Genomic DNA, 15,247 nt, shown 5'->3' on the forward strand with positions numbered 1-15,247 from the left:
GATTGTTTTTATTTTAAACTTTTTAATCTTCACAAATACTAAAGAGGTTTTTTGCGGTATGTTAAAGATAAGCAACTGATCAACTTTAGACAAAAAGCTATAAAAGCAAATGGTTTTGATGTTCAACTTGTTCAGTGAGAGAAATCCAGTCTGTCTCAGGCTAGAACAATGGACTGGAGCAATGACCAGCGGGCCGTATGTGGCCTTTGGGCCACAGTTTGCCCATTTCTGGCTTAACAGCTGTGTCAAATCTTTGTTTCTCTACTGTATGCCCACCAAAAGAGACATAAATATTTCTAATGAGGTAGCTGTGTTAATCTGTCTCAGCATGTACAGCAAAAACAAAAATGTTGCTGAATCTGAAAAAACAAACACTTTCAACATAAGCTGATTGATCACAATCCAGTGTCTCAGACAGAACAGCTTAATTCCTGTTGAGTAACCACATAGGAATACATGGTAGTGATATCAGCCTGCAAAATTACTCTCTAATTTAAAGTGCCCTCACCATTTACAGTTTCTGAGGCTTCCTAGGAATCCCTTTCAACCTGGGAAAGCCTTTAGTAAATCCCCCCTCGCAAAAGTAGTGCTGACAGTGTTCCAGTATTAAAGCCCCCACCTCTCGCCACAGCTACAAAATGTTTTCTTAGATTGAAAGGGGCCCTTAGGAAGTCTCAGAACCTGAAGCAGGTGGGACTGGGAGTTTTAAATTAAATAGTAACACTGGCAACAATGTTATCAGCCCCCAAATACACTGGTAGAGCTCTGCCACTGTGGGTCCCCTTATCAGGAGAAAAGAGGCCTATAAATAAAATAAATAACTAATTTAATAGCTGAAATCCAGTTTAAGTCTTTGAGGAGCAGAAACAATTTTGCTTTTAGTTTTGCTATAGAGGTACCAATAGATACTTCTGAAGTGTAGTACTAAATACTCCCCAATAACCTGTTAACTGCGGAAGAAGAGGTCTCTTTTTTTGGACCCTTCCATTGCTGGCAAGCAGCCCCCAAAGGAATGTCACTCTTTGACATTATAAAAAAAATTGCCCATCCTACCCAAAACATAAAAGTGCCTTGACTCTAAAAGGATGGCAACAGCAACACAGCTCAGTTTCATGCAGTTGTCTTTTAGAAGATGTGTTTGCTATTAATACTTACATGTACACTAAGCACTTTCCTGTCTTTAGCTCTGTGTGCTTGAAACCAGGCCACTAGTTCGGCTTGAGAAAGGGATTTCAGAGCTTCAATCTTAAAGGGAAAAAAAGAATATGAAAACATCAGCACAGTATAAACCCTAAGCCCTTTTCAGCTACAGAGGGTGTCTAACGTGAGTACATGATATTGTGTTACATCAGAATGTGTGAGAGATCATCTTTTGTGAAATAGAGGAGGAGGGGGAAGACCAAGAGCAGCTACAACTCATATTAGCCCTAGGCAGCATAGCCAATAGCGGCGGCTCAGGGGAACTCTAACAGAGCCACGTATGCCCCATCAGTATTTAAAGAAAGCTGGAATGATTCCATACAAATACAGTGGTGCCTCGCATAGCGAGGTTAATCCGTTCCGTATTAACCTTCGCTATGGCGAAACATCGCTGAACGGGACAGAAAATCCCATAGGAACGCATTAAACACCGAAAAGCCCATAGGAACGCATTAAACATTAAATGAGCCGAAAACTCACCGTTCAGCGATGCTTCCCGGGTCCGGCAGCCATTTCCGCGCCCTCGTTAAGCGAGGGCAGGGTGCGAAAACGCTGCGCGCGGCCATTTTGGAGCCGCCGAACAGCTGATCGTCGGGCTTCGTTTTGCGAAGATCGGTAAGCGAAACGCTTACCGATCTTTGCAAAGCGAGTTTTGCCCATAGGGATGCGATCGCATTTGCGATCGCTGAGACCCCATCGCTATGCGATTTCGTCATTATACGGTGCGCTCGTTAAGCGAGGCACCACTGTAAATGCTCCTGTACACGTCCACTTGGAGCATCATCTGTGGATTAGTAACAGCATTCAGTCAGTTTAGGATGTTGATGCTACTCGTGTTGGATTGCAAGCCCTGGTTAAAGTTCTATACAAATGCAACAGTGCCAGCAGTAAGAATGAACTATTCTTATCCCCCAACAAGACTGCTCCTGCTCAGGTTCCTTAGGCACACTATGTCTGTACCAAATAGGCCAAGTCACACTCCTCTCCACTACCTCCCATTTTTAGCTGAAACCCATAGTGCCATGGCTCCTATAAGTACACCTGGTACATTGTGATTATATTTGGGTTAGTTTGTGCTTGTTCATATGTTAGGCTTCTGAGCATCTCACCCTTGCTCATCAGTGTTCTTATTTTGGCTCCAGTCCAATCAGCATTAAGTACACATTTCGCAGTGTGGGAGAATTCACCTTTAATACTTCCAATAGTCCTGACCAACTGTAACACTTGACCTACATAGTAGTTTTGGTATTAAGATTTAGAAAAACCCTCTTACCTCCCGAACTAATCTGTCAAATAAGTACTGCTGAGTCACCACTTCTGTCCAGTTTCTATCCACCTCTTCACCAAGATGAGAATCTTCACATTCTTTCAATTTAATGAGAGCTGTAACCTAAAGTGTGTGTGTGGGGGGGGGAAGAGTAACAATGCTCATTAGTAAACAGTAACTATTTTCTTAAGCAAAGTTGGAAGCCTCTCTGATGCTAATTTCTCTTTTTCCTGTAATACTTTACCAGGCAGTACATTTCCCAATTGCACTGAGACTTTGGCTATCTGTGGCAAAATATATGCTACCTCCCCCCTGGAAAAACTAGTTAAGATATAAGATAATAATCTTATCAGTTAAAGTGAATCAATGGGGATTTGATAAGCAGTTTTGTAAGTTCCATTGACTCAAATGAGACTACTCTAACTGTGACATAGCATATTAAAGTAAGGTGATGTTAGAGTAGGACATTCAAATCAAAGGACTTTAAAAAGTTGACTCATCAAATCACCATTGATTCAATGGGCCTATTTTAGTGCAATTTACTATGCTAAGCAAGAGAATTTTGGCCATATGATCTTTTTAAATACATTACAGGAAATCGCAGCAAGAGTACACCAGTGGACTCCAGCACTGTATAGAAGGGAAATCTCAAACATGGACAACTCCTCAGATTAATTCAGGATTCTGACAATAAATGCTTCATCTAAAATTCCCCTTTCTTTGCTAGACTTTCCGATGTTTATGCAAATACTGCAAAGTTTCTGGAACTAGGATAAAGGAAAGAAGCTTGGAAAGAAACAAGGAAACAACTTAACCAAGACTGTCTTGATTGAGAGAATAGTCTTTTTTCACACCCATTACCTGTGTGTTGAAGGCCTCTGCAGTCATATTCTTGACTTTTTCCTCAAAACATGAAAGAAATTCTTCTATCTTCCTATCTACTAGATCAGAGCTGGAATAAATTAATTACAGATGTATTTTTGTGGCCACAACAATCAAAAGATTAGTCTCAGCAGAACAGAAATCTATCTGGAGTGTTAACGCTTTTCAGAAAGACAGCTCTTGAATGTTGTTTTTGTAAATACGCAGAAGTATATAAAATATAGCTCTACAACATATTCAGGTTCAAAACCCATCCCTACAACTTGGATAATAATGATGATGATGATGATGATGATGATGATGATGATGATGATGATGATAAAAAAACAAGCCTCCTATCTTCCAAAACAAAAGTCATGGAGTTTGTTGGGACCTCAATTATCTGCCACATATCTGGCATGCTTTCAATGCCCATTCAAAAATACTGCAGTAACTACTAACTACTTTTTCATGCCAACTTTAATTTGTTTGAGCGTGTTTATACATTAATGATCTGGTTAGAGAGGGCAAAAGCAGGTCATTAAAGAGAAGAAGGGTTACACAAGGCCGGAAACGCCCCTTTTCCCTCTTGACACTTTCTGCCTTAACTCTAACCCTGGTATATCACAAGGCAGTGATACCTTGAGTCCACAAGGACCTGCTCCTCTCTGGAAGCAACCTGATGACATCTAAGATGTTTTTGATTACAACTCCTATAATCCTTGAGCACTGGACATGTTGGCTAGGTTTTTGTGGGTGTTGTAGTCCAAAGCATCTAGAGGTCTCTCAGGTTTCTAACCCCAGCATTAGCTGATACCCATAGCTCAAGGCACTGAAATTCACTAATAAATCAATATTAGCATCTATGCTCTAGGCTGCACTGTTGCTCTGTTGCTCACAATACACCCTCGCCATTATAAGGACAAATCTTGGACCTCTGTCAGGGCTGCTCCTATGCACTGATCATCTCTAATATCTCAGAACAGGAAGGAACAGGCAAGTGCACATGTACTGTTGAGCCAAACTGTGCTTTAGTTGTGGTATTCATGATACGGAATAGTTCCTCATCTGCATCACCTGTGTAGAGACTTGTCACACAGGGGTGTGTAGTTACTGTGCTGCTAACCTAATAGATCAAGCCATTTCCCTAGCCATGCTGAGTTTACAGTGACGACACTGGCATTCACTGGATTCCAGTTCCTACTCCTCCAGCCACTCCTGTATGCACAGGAAGAGAAGGCTGCAGGAAAAAAGGTCAAATAAAAACCCTTTTCTGCCTCCACATGATTTCTACTTTGTTGATCCCCACATTATTTATAAACATAAATTTCAACACAGCAAACAGATCATTATTCAAATATATTGCAACTACAACAGGGTTGCACTTAAAAGAGTTTCTCTTTTATTTTTACCCTCTGGGAATCTCTTCAGTGCTGTCAACATAAAATAACTGGGCTCCCACAAGCACATGGCACAGCTGTTCAAGAACCTCCCCTTATAGCAAACAAAAGAACTCACTTCCTCCTGCCCCCGAAAGTTTTAATAACTGCACATCTAGTGACAGTTTTAAAATGCAGGACAAGAAAAAAAGAAAGAAATCAAGTTAGCTGTAGTCACTTTTGTCTCCAGGGCAGGCAGGTCAACATAATACACTGAAGTGATTAGAAAGGCTGCTGCAAATCAAAGAACATAAAGAGAATAAGGAAGTGTTTATTATCCACCCCCGCCTCCATCAGACAGAGAAGAGAAGGCAGCATACATTCCTCTGACACTATTTTGGAACCTCAGTACACTAGAGTTCAAGTACTCCCAATTTGGAGAAAGCTGGATCAAAACCATTGTCTGAACAACTACAGAGCATATACAGGGCCTGAAGCATAATTTAACAAATACTCACTTACTTGTATTTGGTAGCCTGTGTTGCTACAGTAACGGAGAAGCCAAGGATCCCAGATGTATTTCTGCAAGTTGGGTACACATGATACCTAGAGGGGTGTGAGAGAGAGCACTCCATGATCCATGACATCTTAAGAATGAGTGCTACTACAATCATGAGGTAAGAATAGTAGCTTAGCTAAAATGCTTAATGATCCTCTGGTACAAGCTTCAAGTTGAATATTTTGCCCAGGCTACCAAAAAATTTCAACGCTAATTAGTCGGAGCCTTATTACAAAGCAAACATTTAGATGCTGTATCAGAATTTCTGGATTTTCTACTTAATTCAAATTAAGATACGGCTGAACAATTCTGGCTAAGACTGTAAGAGTTTTGTTCATGGGCTGTTTGTGGAATGTGGCCCTTCCATAATCTTTGTGGCTGCAAGCACTTGCACCACAGCACAGTTTGTTGTACACCTGTGAAGGGGGGGCAATCTTTAGATTCCCTCTTGCACATTCAGTAATTTTTGAAGAAGTAGCCACCTTAGTGTACAAGCATACCAGACCAAAAAGAGAGAGAGGAAGGGAGAGAACAAAATAAATGTTGTGGCACCTTAAATGCCTACTACCCTGTTTTTCCGAAAGTAAGACAGGGTCTTATATTAATTTTTGCTCCAAAAAACGCATAAGGGCTTATTTTCAGGGGATGTTTTATTTTTTTCATGTACAACAATCTACGTTTATTCAAATACAGTCATGCCATCTTCTTCTGGTTGCTGCACAATGGTGGAGGGCGGGGTTTCACTTAACTAGGTCTTATTTTTGGGGTAGGGCTTATATTACGAGCATACTGCAAAATCATACTAGGGCTTATTTTCAGTTTAGGTCTTATTTTCGGGAAAATGGGGTATATTTTAACATGAGCTTTCATGGATCATGTCTGAGGAAGTGGACTAAATCCACAAAAACACACACTGAAACACAGTAGCTAGTCTCTAAGGTGCCACTATGTTTCTTTCTCTTATTGGGGATGTTTTGTTTTGTTTCTGTTTTGGTTTGTTTGTCTGATATAGTTGCACATTCAGGTTCCTTCTGCTGATGCTGGAGTACTGGATTCAAACCACTATTAGCTGTTTCAGTTGTAACCCACTATATAAAATTCTATAGTTTGGTGGTCATCAATGGGGAAATTCCAGATCAATACAATACAGCACTCTCTGATTCCAGTAATACAGCTAAATAGACACATACCCTAGTGTTTGCTTGGTTCGCAGGAAGTCAAAACAAGGCTCTTCCATGTACATCTGAAATGTAATAGCATTTCAATGAAGAAAAGCTCTCACTTTTTATTGAAGACAACAGAGAAAACAATCTAACCTACTGTATCCTAAATATTTATGGGAAATATTTTAACATAAAGACAATTAAAACACACAACCACTCAAATAACTTTCTATTGCAGCACTTACACCTAGTACAAAGGCCAGATCGTAGAACGTAAGTGATCGTAGAACGTAAGGCCTCCCCATAAATAGAGAAGTTTATTATATTCCATCTGTGTGTAATAAATTAATGAGAGGGGAGAAATAATTTTTATTGCAAGAGACCCCACACAATCCTTGAGATATGCAACCATGCTTAGTGCTACAAATCAGTGAATGCATCTGTGCACAGAAGAATCCCTCTAAAAACATTTCCATTTCAAATGCAATAAAGAGTGATAATTTCATAATGGGATGTGAAAGTTCTGCTTGGAGACTATATTCAAAAAACACACATTCAGCTGTGCAATAAACTGAGCATGTTAGAAAGTTCCATGAAACATGGCCTTTTAAAAACATCTCAACACATGTAATTGCAACACCTTACTTAACTACTAGTTCTTGTAGTAATCATACTCCTGTCACATCACATCCCTCTTTCCCAGAGTTTCTATCCATTAGCTCAGTGGGGTATTAGCACAAAACCTCCATAATATGATATATAGTTTTTCCCAGTACAGACAGGATTGCATTGTTCATTAGTAAAATTAGACCCAGAGATCAACCTGTCTTAATGAAATAATCCAAACTTACCACAAGCAATTCCATGAGAGAATATTCTCTTAAACTCCTAGCTCCAGACTAAAAATGGGGGGGGGGGGGGAGAAACAGAGAGATTTTACTTCTTACTATATGACTTCCTAGTTCTGCTAACCATTATAATTCCTAGAAGAAAGAGACTAACATTTTGTAAATCTAAAACAGAAAATGGCATCAGCCTTCAGGCCTTCCACTTGAACATAAACAACCAGAGCAAGTGGAATGGGACTGGCAGGGGGTACAACAGGTGAAAACACAGCGTGTAGAAACTAACTAAATGAAGACAACATTTTCAGCTGCATGCCACCATCTTCCTCAAACAGCTCTGACATTTGACAAAACAGACTGCATGTGGCCATTGTTACCACGATCCCAATCCCCCAACTTCACTAGTTTTTTGAAGAGTTGTGCGAAGATGGTGAACAATAATTAGAGCACAACTACAGAGTGGAAATTCTTCTTTTAGGGCATTGGGGTGGTTAAAGCTGCCTTGTGGTATCTTTTTAAAATGACTATCAACTGGCTAAAAGTTGTCTGCTTCCATCATGCTACCTTTCTGGCAAATGAAAGGTCCATCTTGGAGCAAATGATATTTTTAAAAAATATCTGGGTACAGTAGTGTGATTCTTGTAAAAGCTGGAAGTCCAAAGGGTTAATTGAAATATCATTGTAAATAAATTAATTGCAATGTCTACACACAGCAGAATGAAGTGGCAAAAGCTCTTCCTTGACTGTACAGACTGCAAATAATAAAATAAGATTTTGTGTTTCCGTAGTCTACTACCAAGACTGCTACATCAAAGAAAGTGGTTCAGCCTAAGTTTCTAGCATATTGCTTTGTGCTTCAAAAAAATCCTTTACTGATTTCAAGGAAGGATTCTTTCAGTTCCTCAAGCATGTACAGTACATAAAGCACAGTCAGAAAATGTGGGGGGAAATGGTCTGGGTAGAGCAAAGGGGGAAATAATACACAATTCTAGTCTCTTTCACATGTGTCGGAACAACCATCTCTTCTCAAATGGCTGCTGTGTTTATAAAATCAGTGCAAATTTTCTACAAGTTATGCAAGAACGATGTTAATTAGAAACCACAAATACATCACGAAGCAAGAGATACGGTCATTCTTCGCACCTGATAGTAGACTGTCACTTCAGAATTTGCATCCCCTTTGTTAAGTGTTTTCACTTTGCACAGCAGATGGACATTTGGCAAGTCCATCACCCGGAACTGAACTGGACATGGATGTACTAGAGGAAGAAACTGCAATTTTCTGGGGGGAAAAGTCCAAACATCAAAAGAGTTACGCACCATCTAACACCTTAGCTCATCACATTCAGGTTGGCTAGACCTTAACAGTGGACATAAAAGGGATCTAGACCTACTAATAAATGTCTGAATGATTTGCAGTAGAGCTGCAACGATTTCTGATTCCCACTTGTGGAAGAACAGCTGAAATTCTGTTGCACAGTTAAGCAACACGGCAATTTCTCACTCTAAATTAGACTGTTAAAATGAAGAAAGTTTGAGGCACTCAGGACTAGAGTTTTGTGCGTTAAAGCAGAGGTCCCCAATCCTGGTCTGCAGCCCGGTGCCGGTCCATGGCCATGGCAGAACCAGGCCACGGAGACAGACCTCCCGCCCCCCCGCACGCACTCCCCCCCCACACAGCCCACCACTTGCACGCATGGGCACCCCACCCACCCATGAGCGTGTTCCACTCCTCTGCACATGCACGCCCCTTCCCTCCGTGAACACACTGCCCCTTTGCGCATGCACGCAAGCATGCTCCGCCCCTCCATGAGCACATTTCACACATGCATGCAAGCATGCCCTTTCGAGCATGTACTCTGCCCCGCATAAGTGCACCTCACCCGCCCGCTAGCACGGGGGTGCCCCCCCAACCAGTCCACGACTCAGAAAAGGTTGGGAACCACCGTGTTAAAGGACAGTGGGCTCTGTTTGATTCTGGTGTTTAAACTGCTAGGTTCAGAATTCTTTAATTCTGCATATGCATCTTTTGTACCAGACATTGTTTGGAAATCCCAGAGCTTCAGCAAAATCAACAGCAGCAGATCCCACAAGTTTCAAGTCTACTCATGCTGACTCAAGATACTCAAGGCTAGACCATGTGTTTTAAAAGGACACTAAAATCACTTTTCCTAGCACTGAATGATGAAGACCTACATCATATAAGAGAGGAAAACATTGCTTTACAAAGAGCAGTTTGTATTTTTCGAATGGCTACAATATTTAATAGATTAATTGGTATGATTAGTCAACAACAAAACCTTTAAATTACCTAATTAGTGCTCTAGTTAGGAGGGCAGCATTTTTGTTTTAAAAAATCTAGTACAAGTGCCATCTTAAAAGAGGCACCTGTCATTTTTTCTCACAAGGCCTCTAAGAGTTTATTTTTAACCAGATATTTATATCCTGCCCTATTTCCAGAAATCACTTTATTGTACAGACAAAACAATGGATTCCAGCTACAGAATGCATTATTTACAACCAAAGATGCGTTGTGTGGCAGGCATCAGTTTTTGTGAACCAACTTCAGATATACACTGGCAGACAAAACCATCCACAAAATCCGGGAGGTGGCAATTCTCCTCTCCAGGCAGTTCCCATACATGGCCTTCTTATACCTGCCATCAGCTTATTTAAATTTCTCCTTTAGAAGTTTTCCAGCTCTAGTGAACAGATATTAAAGGCACATAAGAGCTGCGCCAAACAGTGACCTGCCTCCTTTTCGCATCCATTCTCTGTTAAGAGATGTATTCAATAAGATTTTGGCCACTATTTCAACCATATGGAAATCTAAATTACTATCTTACGTGGGTTAATTAGAACTGTTGGTATTCATTCATTCATACTGGGCTGCACCCATAGTTCCTGTGTTCTCTCTATTCTCAGGTACTGGCAATGGCTCAAAGCACTATATAATATTTACCAATAGAAATGCTAAGTATACTCACTGAACAACATACTCCAGAAATTCTTTTGATTCCTGAAACGAAATAGGCAGATGTTTTATAACTACTTGTACATTCTGCCTAAATTAGATAACACACAATCATAGTGTTTTACCCACAGCTAATAACTCTTACTGTACTCAGGAAATAAACAGTGCACACACTTTACATCTTCTATTAAAGAAATAACCTTAGCTCTTGGTATATCCTACCTACTCACTTGCCACGATAAATCATTCCATGTTACTCTCCATTTGTGGGACACAATGTAACAAAGGTTACACCTCCCAATGAAAGAAAACCTTTTTAGTATTACTTGGAGGTGGCAGGCCAAAGATACTGAAGACCTTAGAACCAAGAGATAACACAGTGGCCACTCTGGTTTTGTCATAGGCCACACTACATTTTGTACATGACCACAAGGCACACCAAACTATATATTTGTAAAGCTACAGATATTTGCAAAACTTCAGCAAATTGTCCCCTTGAACTTCAAGGACAACTGAGAGAGAGAAAAACAAGCAGGAAGGCGCTGGAAGAACATGTAGAAGTTAGTGGTGGTCATGTTTACACATATATTGCTGCCTTTTTCTGTAGCAAAGGTGGACAAAGTGTAGGTCATGGGACCGTTGGTGGCCTCCAAGCCACCCAAATATATAGAAAGCTTCCCCCAAAATATTTTTGGCCAAAAATGTGGCTCCCAATTTCTAAAGGCCTCCAACAACACAAATTTTTCTTTTCGGTCATTTGAAAAAGTTCCCCCACCAAAGCCCTCCAAGTCAAACCTGGAAATAGCTATCCAGAAACTTCCATTTTTGTTCTGTTTTGATTTATTAGCCATGTTTTGTCATTCTTAGCCTACTGTAGCCAAGGGTGGGTACTGGGGTAAAAATCTGGCCTGCAGGTCTACAAAGTTGCCCATCCTGAGTTAAAAGTGAAAAGAGGTCTCCTCCCATGGGAAACACTTTCCTACGTGTCTCTTCTGTATGTGCCTATCAAAGCAAATAACAATGGTATCACTTCTGCAAGGATTCACAATGAGTATCTTCAGGGCGAGTTAACACAACAGTTAGAAGCACCAAGAGCTTCTGGTTTACGGAGATACTTCCAGCTCAGCAGGATAAATCATAATTAATTATTTATTTGATAAAATCATTAATCAAGAAAAGATAGGATGGGGGGGGGAACAACCGGATCTGTACTCACACTGCTTGTGAAGTTTCCTTGAACAAGGCCCTCTGCGAACAGCTGAGATTTGAAAGCCTTCACAAATAACAACAGAGAATCTATGGAGAGTCCCTTCATAAGTGTCTCATATTTTTCTGTCATAGACCACCTGCCATGCTCCAGTATTAAGAGACGTATATCTCTGTGATCGGGGAGAAACAGAGGAATACATGTCAATTGGAACTGGCCTGCTTTTGAAACTCCTCCTACAAGCTAAAGCCCAGACCAAAAGCACGTCAAAGATCTGCAAGTGCATTCATTCAAAATCCTGCCTCCTGTTCCTTTACCTTTTTTATTAGAAGACCAAAATTCCCTCAGGGTAGAAACCTAACATTCTTTTACAGGAATACTACTGTTCTATCAAGCCCGTTCCAACTTGTGGAAGCCCTTCCTAGATATAAACTACTCAGAAATGGTTCACCAGCCCCTCCTTGCAACTTGTCCCTCCTTTCACTTCCCTGAAGTGCCTCTTCCAAGGATCCCTCTAAGGCGCATGCACGACTCCACCTCCTTTCCTCCCCCTTTGCTCAGCCCCTTTGGTTCTGCTCTCGATGGAACCCCACATGCGTGCAAGGGGGCAGAGTTGAGCGCGCGCGGAGGGGAGAAATCACACAGGAGAGCTGCACAGCAAAACCCAGTGGGGCTGAAAATCAAGAGGGTATGTTGGCCTCTTCCCAAGGTCACTTCAGGGAAAGACGGTTCCCAGACCCATATTACTGTCCACATGAAAGCAACTATTTAAGGAAGTTTGCCCAGACAAATTATTTGTTTATATATTTAAGTACTTATTAATCACTTACATCTTTAGCAGGCCCCTTAAAGCAATGTAAAATAAAATGTATTAATTCATTATTTTTAACCAGAATAAAACCAGTTTTAATAGCCAAAAGCCCTGCCAAATACTATAGTTTTGACTATATGCCAACAGTTTAGCAGTGAGGGAACCAGGTTTGCTTCACTGGGAGGGACGCAGTTCTCCAACCAAAGTCTGAATCCTTTCAATTGCTTTTTAATATTCAAAACAGTCCAAGACTGCCTAGCCTCAAAATTTCCTCTTTTGGCATCCCGGCCCTTCCAGGGCCCCCCCTTCCCACCCTCCCTATAATAAACCCAACTCTCCTGTTCCTTCTTTGCCCTCTTACCCACGTCTTGGAACTGCAATCTGCTACCTCAGCCCAGAGATTCTTTCCTATCTCATGTGCTCTAGATACTTACTTGGCCAGCGTCTCTGGCTTGATGAGGATATTAAAGTAAGTTTTCTTCAACTGTTCAGTTATCATCTCAAAAACCTCTGGAGTAAAACTGAAGTCAGCTAAGTGGTCAATGATGAGTTGGAACAGCAGCTATAAAAGAGAGTCATATCATGATTCCTTTGAGCAAGAACGAGGAATCTCTATACCCTCAGGCAGATGGAGGGTCCTCTCCAAAACCCTGTCCAAGAGAAACGATGGCCAAGCACACAGAAATGATTATTTTTTTACCTCTCTATGCACAGAGAGGTACACAGCAATCACTCTATGCCTGCCTCTGCACAGGGAAAGGGTCTTATCAAGGAAGGAGTTGTCAGCTGGATAGACAGATAGATGGGAAAGGAGTATTGTCATCCAACCCCTACAGATGTCCATTGCACCCCATCCCCGAACCAAATACAGTATAGAACATTCAGACCCAAGAGGAACCCCAATATCAAAATCCAACAAAAACTTACAGGCAACTTATGGTTGAATCCTTTCACACGAATGATCAATCCATGCTCTCCTGCTACCAGTTTGTATTCCAGCTGAGCAACATCTGCTTCATATGCAGGTTCAGCAAGATTGTGTGCAAGGATGTTCACAAATGTATCAAAGAGCACCACACTGTGCACAATCATTTCAGATGGTAGGAAACAAAGGCAAGAATTTGAATGACAAACTTGGATAAAAGTTATTTGGAATCATATCATTCATTCAATATAGCAAACTTCTCTTTCCAGAGAAATCAACATATTTAAACAACTAGAAATACAAGCCCTTTTAGGATCTGCCATACTGAACACCACTGTTTTATATAATCCAATCTAGAAATATGGCATTTGAAAATTCACTTTTCACATCATGAGGGTTGTCTGCTTCAGACTCACATCCCTTGGCAGCCTGCCTGGAGACTTCAGCACCAGGAAGACCTGAGAACGTCAGAGCTGGTCAAGGAAACCCACCCAGCCATCCTGTCCCTTGGGAGTGCTGGCATTGGTCACATCCGCCTATTCTCTCATTTTTATTAACAAGGGATAATATGAAGCAACACAGATGCCTAATCCAAAAATCAGATTAAACAGAGTCTATTAGCTAAACACTTCAAGTTGAATTAAAACCCTTTCTGCAGCAGAAAAAGAAAGCAAATAAAAACAAGACAAAAAGACTATAATCCTTACTTCTCAGCAGACTGCTGGATCAGTGGTGAAATTAGATGGAAACGGATATACGCTGAAAGAAAAGTTACAATGATGAATGCCAAATAATGAAGAGCTTTCCAGAGGCAGTTATTTTTCTTTGATGCCTCAAGACCCATACTTCTTTTACCTTCTTTGTTAAAAACATGCCAGCCTGATTGTGTTTAGATACACTATTGCTGATTAGACTTACTGGCCTTGTGAACACAACTGAATTATACAGGGCAGGGATGAGAACCTATGGCGTTTCTGCTGTTCTGGACTGTAATTCCAATCAGGCCTAGCCAGTGTGGCCAATGGAGAGGAATGACGAAAGCTTCAGTCTAACAATAGCTGGAGGGCCACATGTTCACCATTCTAGCTGTAGGATATGCTTGCCCATAGTGTCTTTGAAATCCTGGATTAACAAGTACCTTCTCTTGGTCTTGTTTTTTCTGAGCCTATGTAAAGCTGTGCATTTGTGATAAGGCTTTGCATGTATTAATTACTTCCTCTATATTGTCCCCCCCCCAGAACCTGTTAATCAGGTATGTTTGAAATTGATTCCATGTATTGTTCCCCCTCCCCAAGAACATGTTAGCCAGGTATGTTTGAAATTAATAATAATAATTAAAAAAAACACTAGGACTGCAGGTCAAATATATGGCTGAGCTGGGAGAACAGTCAAGGTTTTTTTGGGGGGGGGGACCCATCCCATATTAAATATCTATGTTGTACTCATGTAGAGATGGGTGTTGGTGTTACAAATAAAAGGGTAATTTCAAAAGAAGTCATACTAAAAGGGCATGAGGGGGAAAAAAACACTGCTATAGAATGCCCGCTATTATACAGGATGGAAGCACATTCAACATTTTAATAATAAACATGAATAAAGGTGTTACCTTTAGGGATTTTAAACTTATCGTCCTTCTTGTACCACAGACAACCTTGCTGAGTGCTTATTATACTGACTGGATATTCTGTCTGTGGGCAGTCAGGGGCCTTCAGAACAAAATCAGTTGCTAAAAAAGTTCCAAGAGAAAGTTACTATTTCAAATCCATGTATCAAGATAACAAATATCTGTATCTCAATAATGACTGATAAGACACTTCTGTGTTCGTGAATTGACTAAACAGTATCCCAAAGCCCATGTATGATGTTGCACAAATGGATCTCTGATTTACACCATTATCTTAAATTTCAGATTTTATCATATAATCCTAATTCTTTGGGACACCTCATGGCAGAAATCAAAATAAATGTTATACATATGTTCCATTCACTTATAACTAAATAAGTAGTTTTGTTGTATCTTAGTTTTCAAAGCTGCAACAATCTCTTTTAAGACCAT

At 40.6% G+C, this 15,247-nt stretch overlaps 1 protein-coding gene across 1 annotated transcript in view; it reads right to left on the reverse strand.

Annotated features, from left to right (window-relative positions):
* Positions 1-15,247, reverse strand: part of NRDC (nardilysin convertase) — a 39,823-nt gene that overhangs the window by 2,957 nt on the left and 21,619 nt on the right. The window contains exons 18-30 of the mRNA XM_072997607.2: positions 14,798-14,917; positions 13,899-13,950; positions 13,194-13,344; positions 12,701-12,828; positions 11,465-11,627; positions 10,262-10,293; positions 8,418-8,556; positions 7,281-7,328; positions 6,457-6,509; positions 5,230-5,313; positions 3,329-3,419; positions 2,474-2,590; positions 1,156-1,245 (exon numbers count right to left, since the gene is read on the reverse strand). Of these exons, the coding sequence (XP_072853708.2) occupies positions 1,156-1,245; positions 2,474-2,590; positions 3,329-3,419; positions 5,230-5,313; positions 6,457-6,509; positions 7,281-7,328; positions 8,418-8,556; positions 10,262-10,293; positions 11,465-11,627; positions 12,701-12,828; positions 13,194-13,344; positions 13,899-13,950; positions 14,798-14,917 (1,268 nt within the window). The remainder of the gene's footprint in view (positions 1-1,155; positions 1,246-2,473; positions 2,591-3,328; positions 3,420-5,229; positions 5,314-6,456; positions 6,510-7,280; positions 7,329-8,417; positions 8,557-10,261; positions 10,294-11,464; positions 11,628-12,700; positions 12,829-13,193; positions 13,345-13,898; positions 13,951-14,797; positions 14,918-15,247) is intronic.

Source organism: Pogona vitticeps, chromosome 4 (assembly GCF_051106095.1).
Source record: "Pogona vitticeps strain Pit_001003342236 chromosome 4, PviZW2.1, whole genome shotgun sequence".
Classification (NCBI taxonomy): Eukaryota; Metazoa; Chordata; class Lepidosauria; order Squamata; family Agamidae; genus Pogona; species Pogona vitticeps.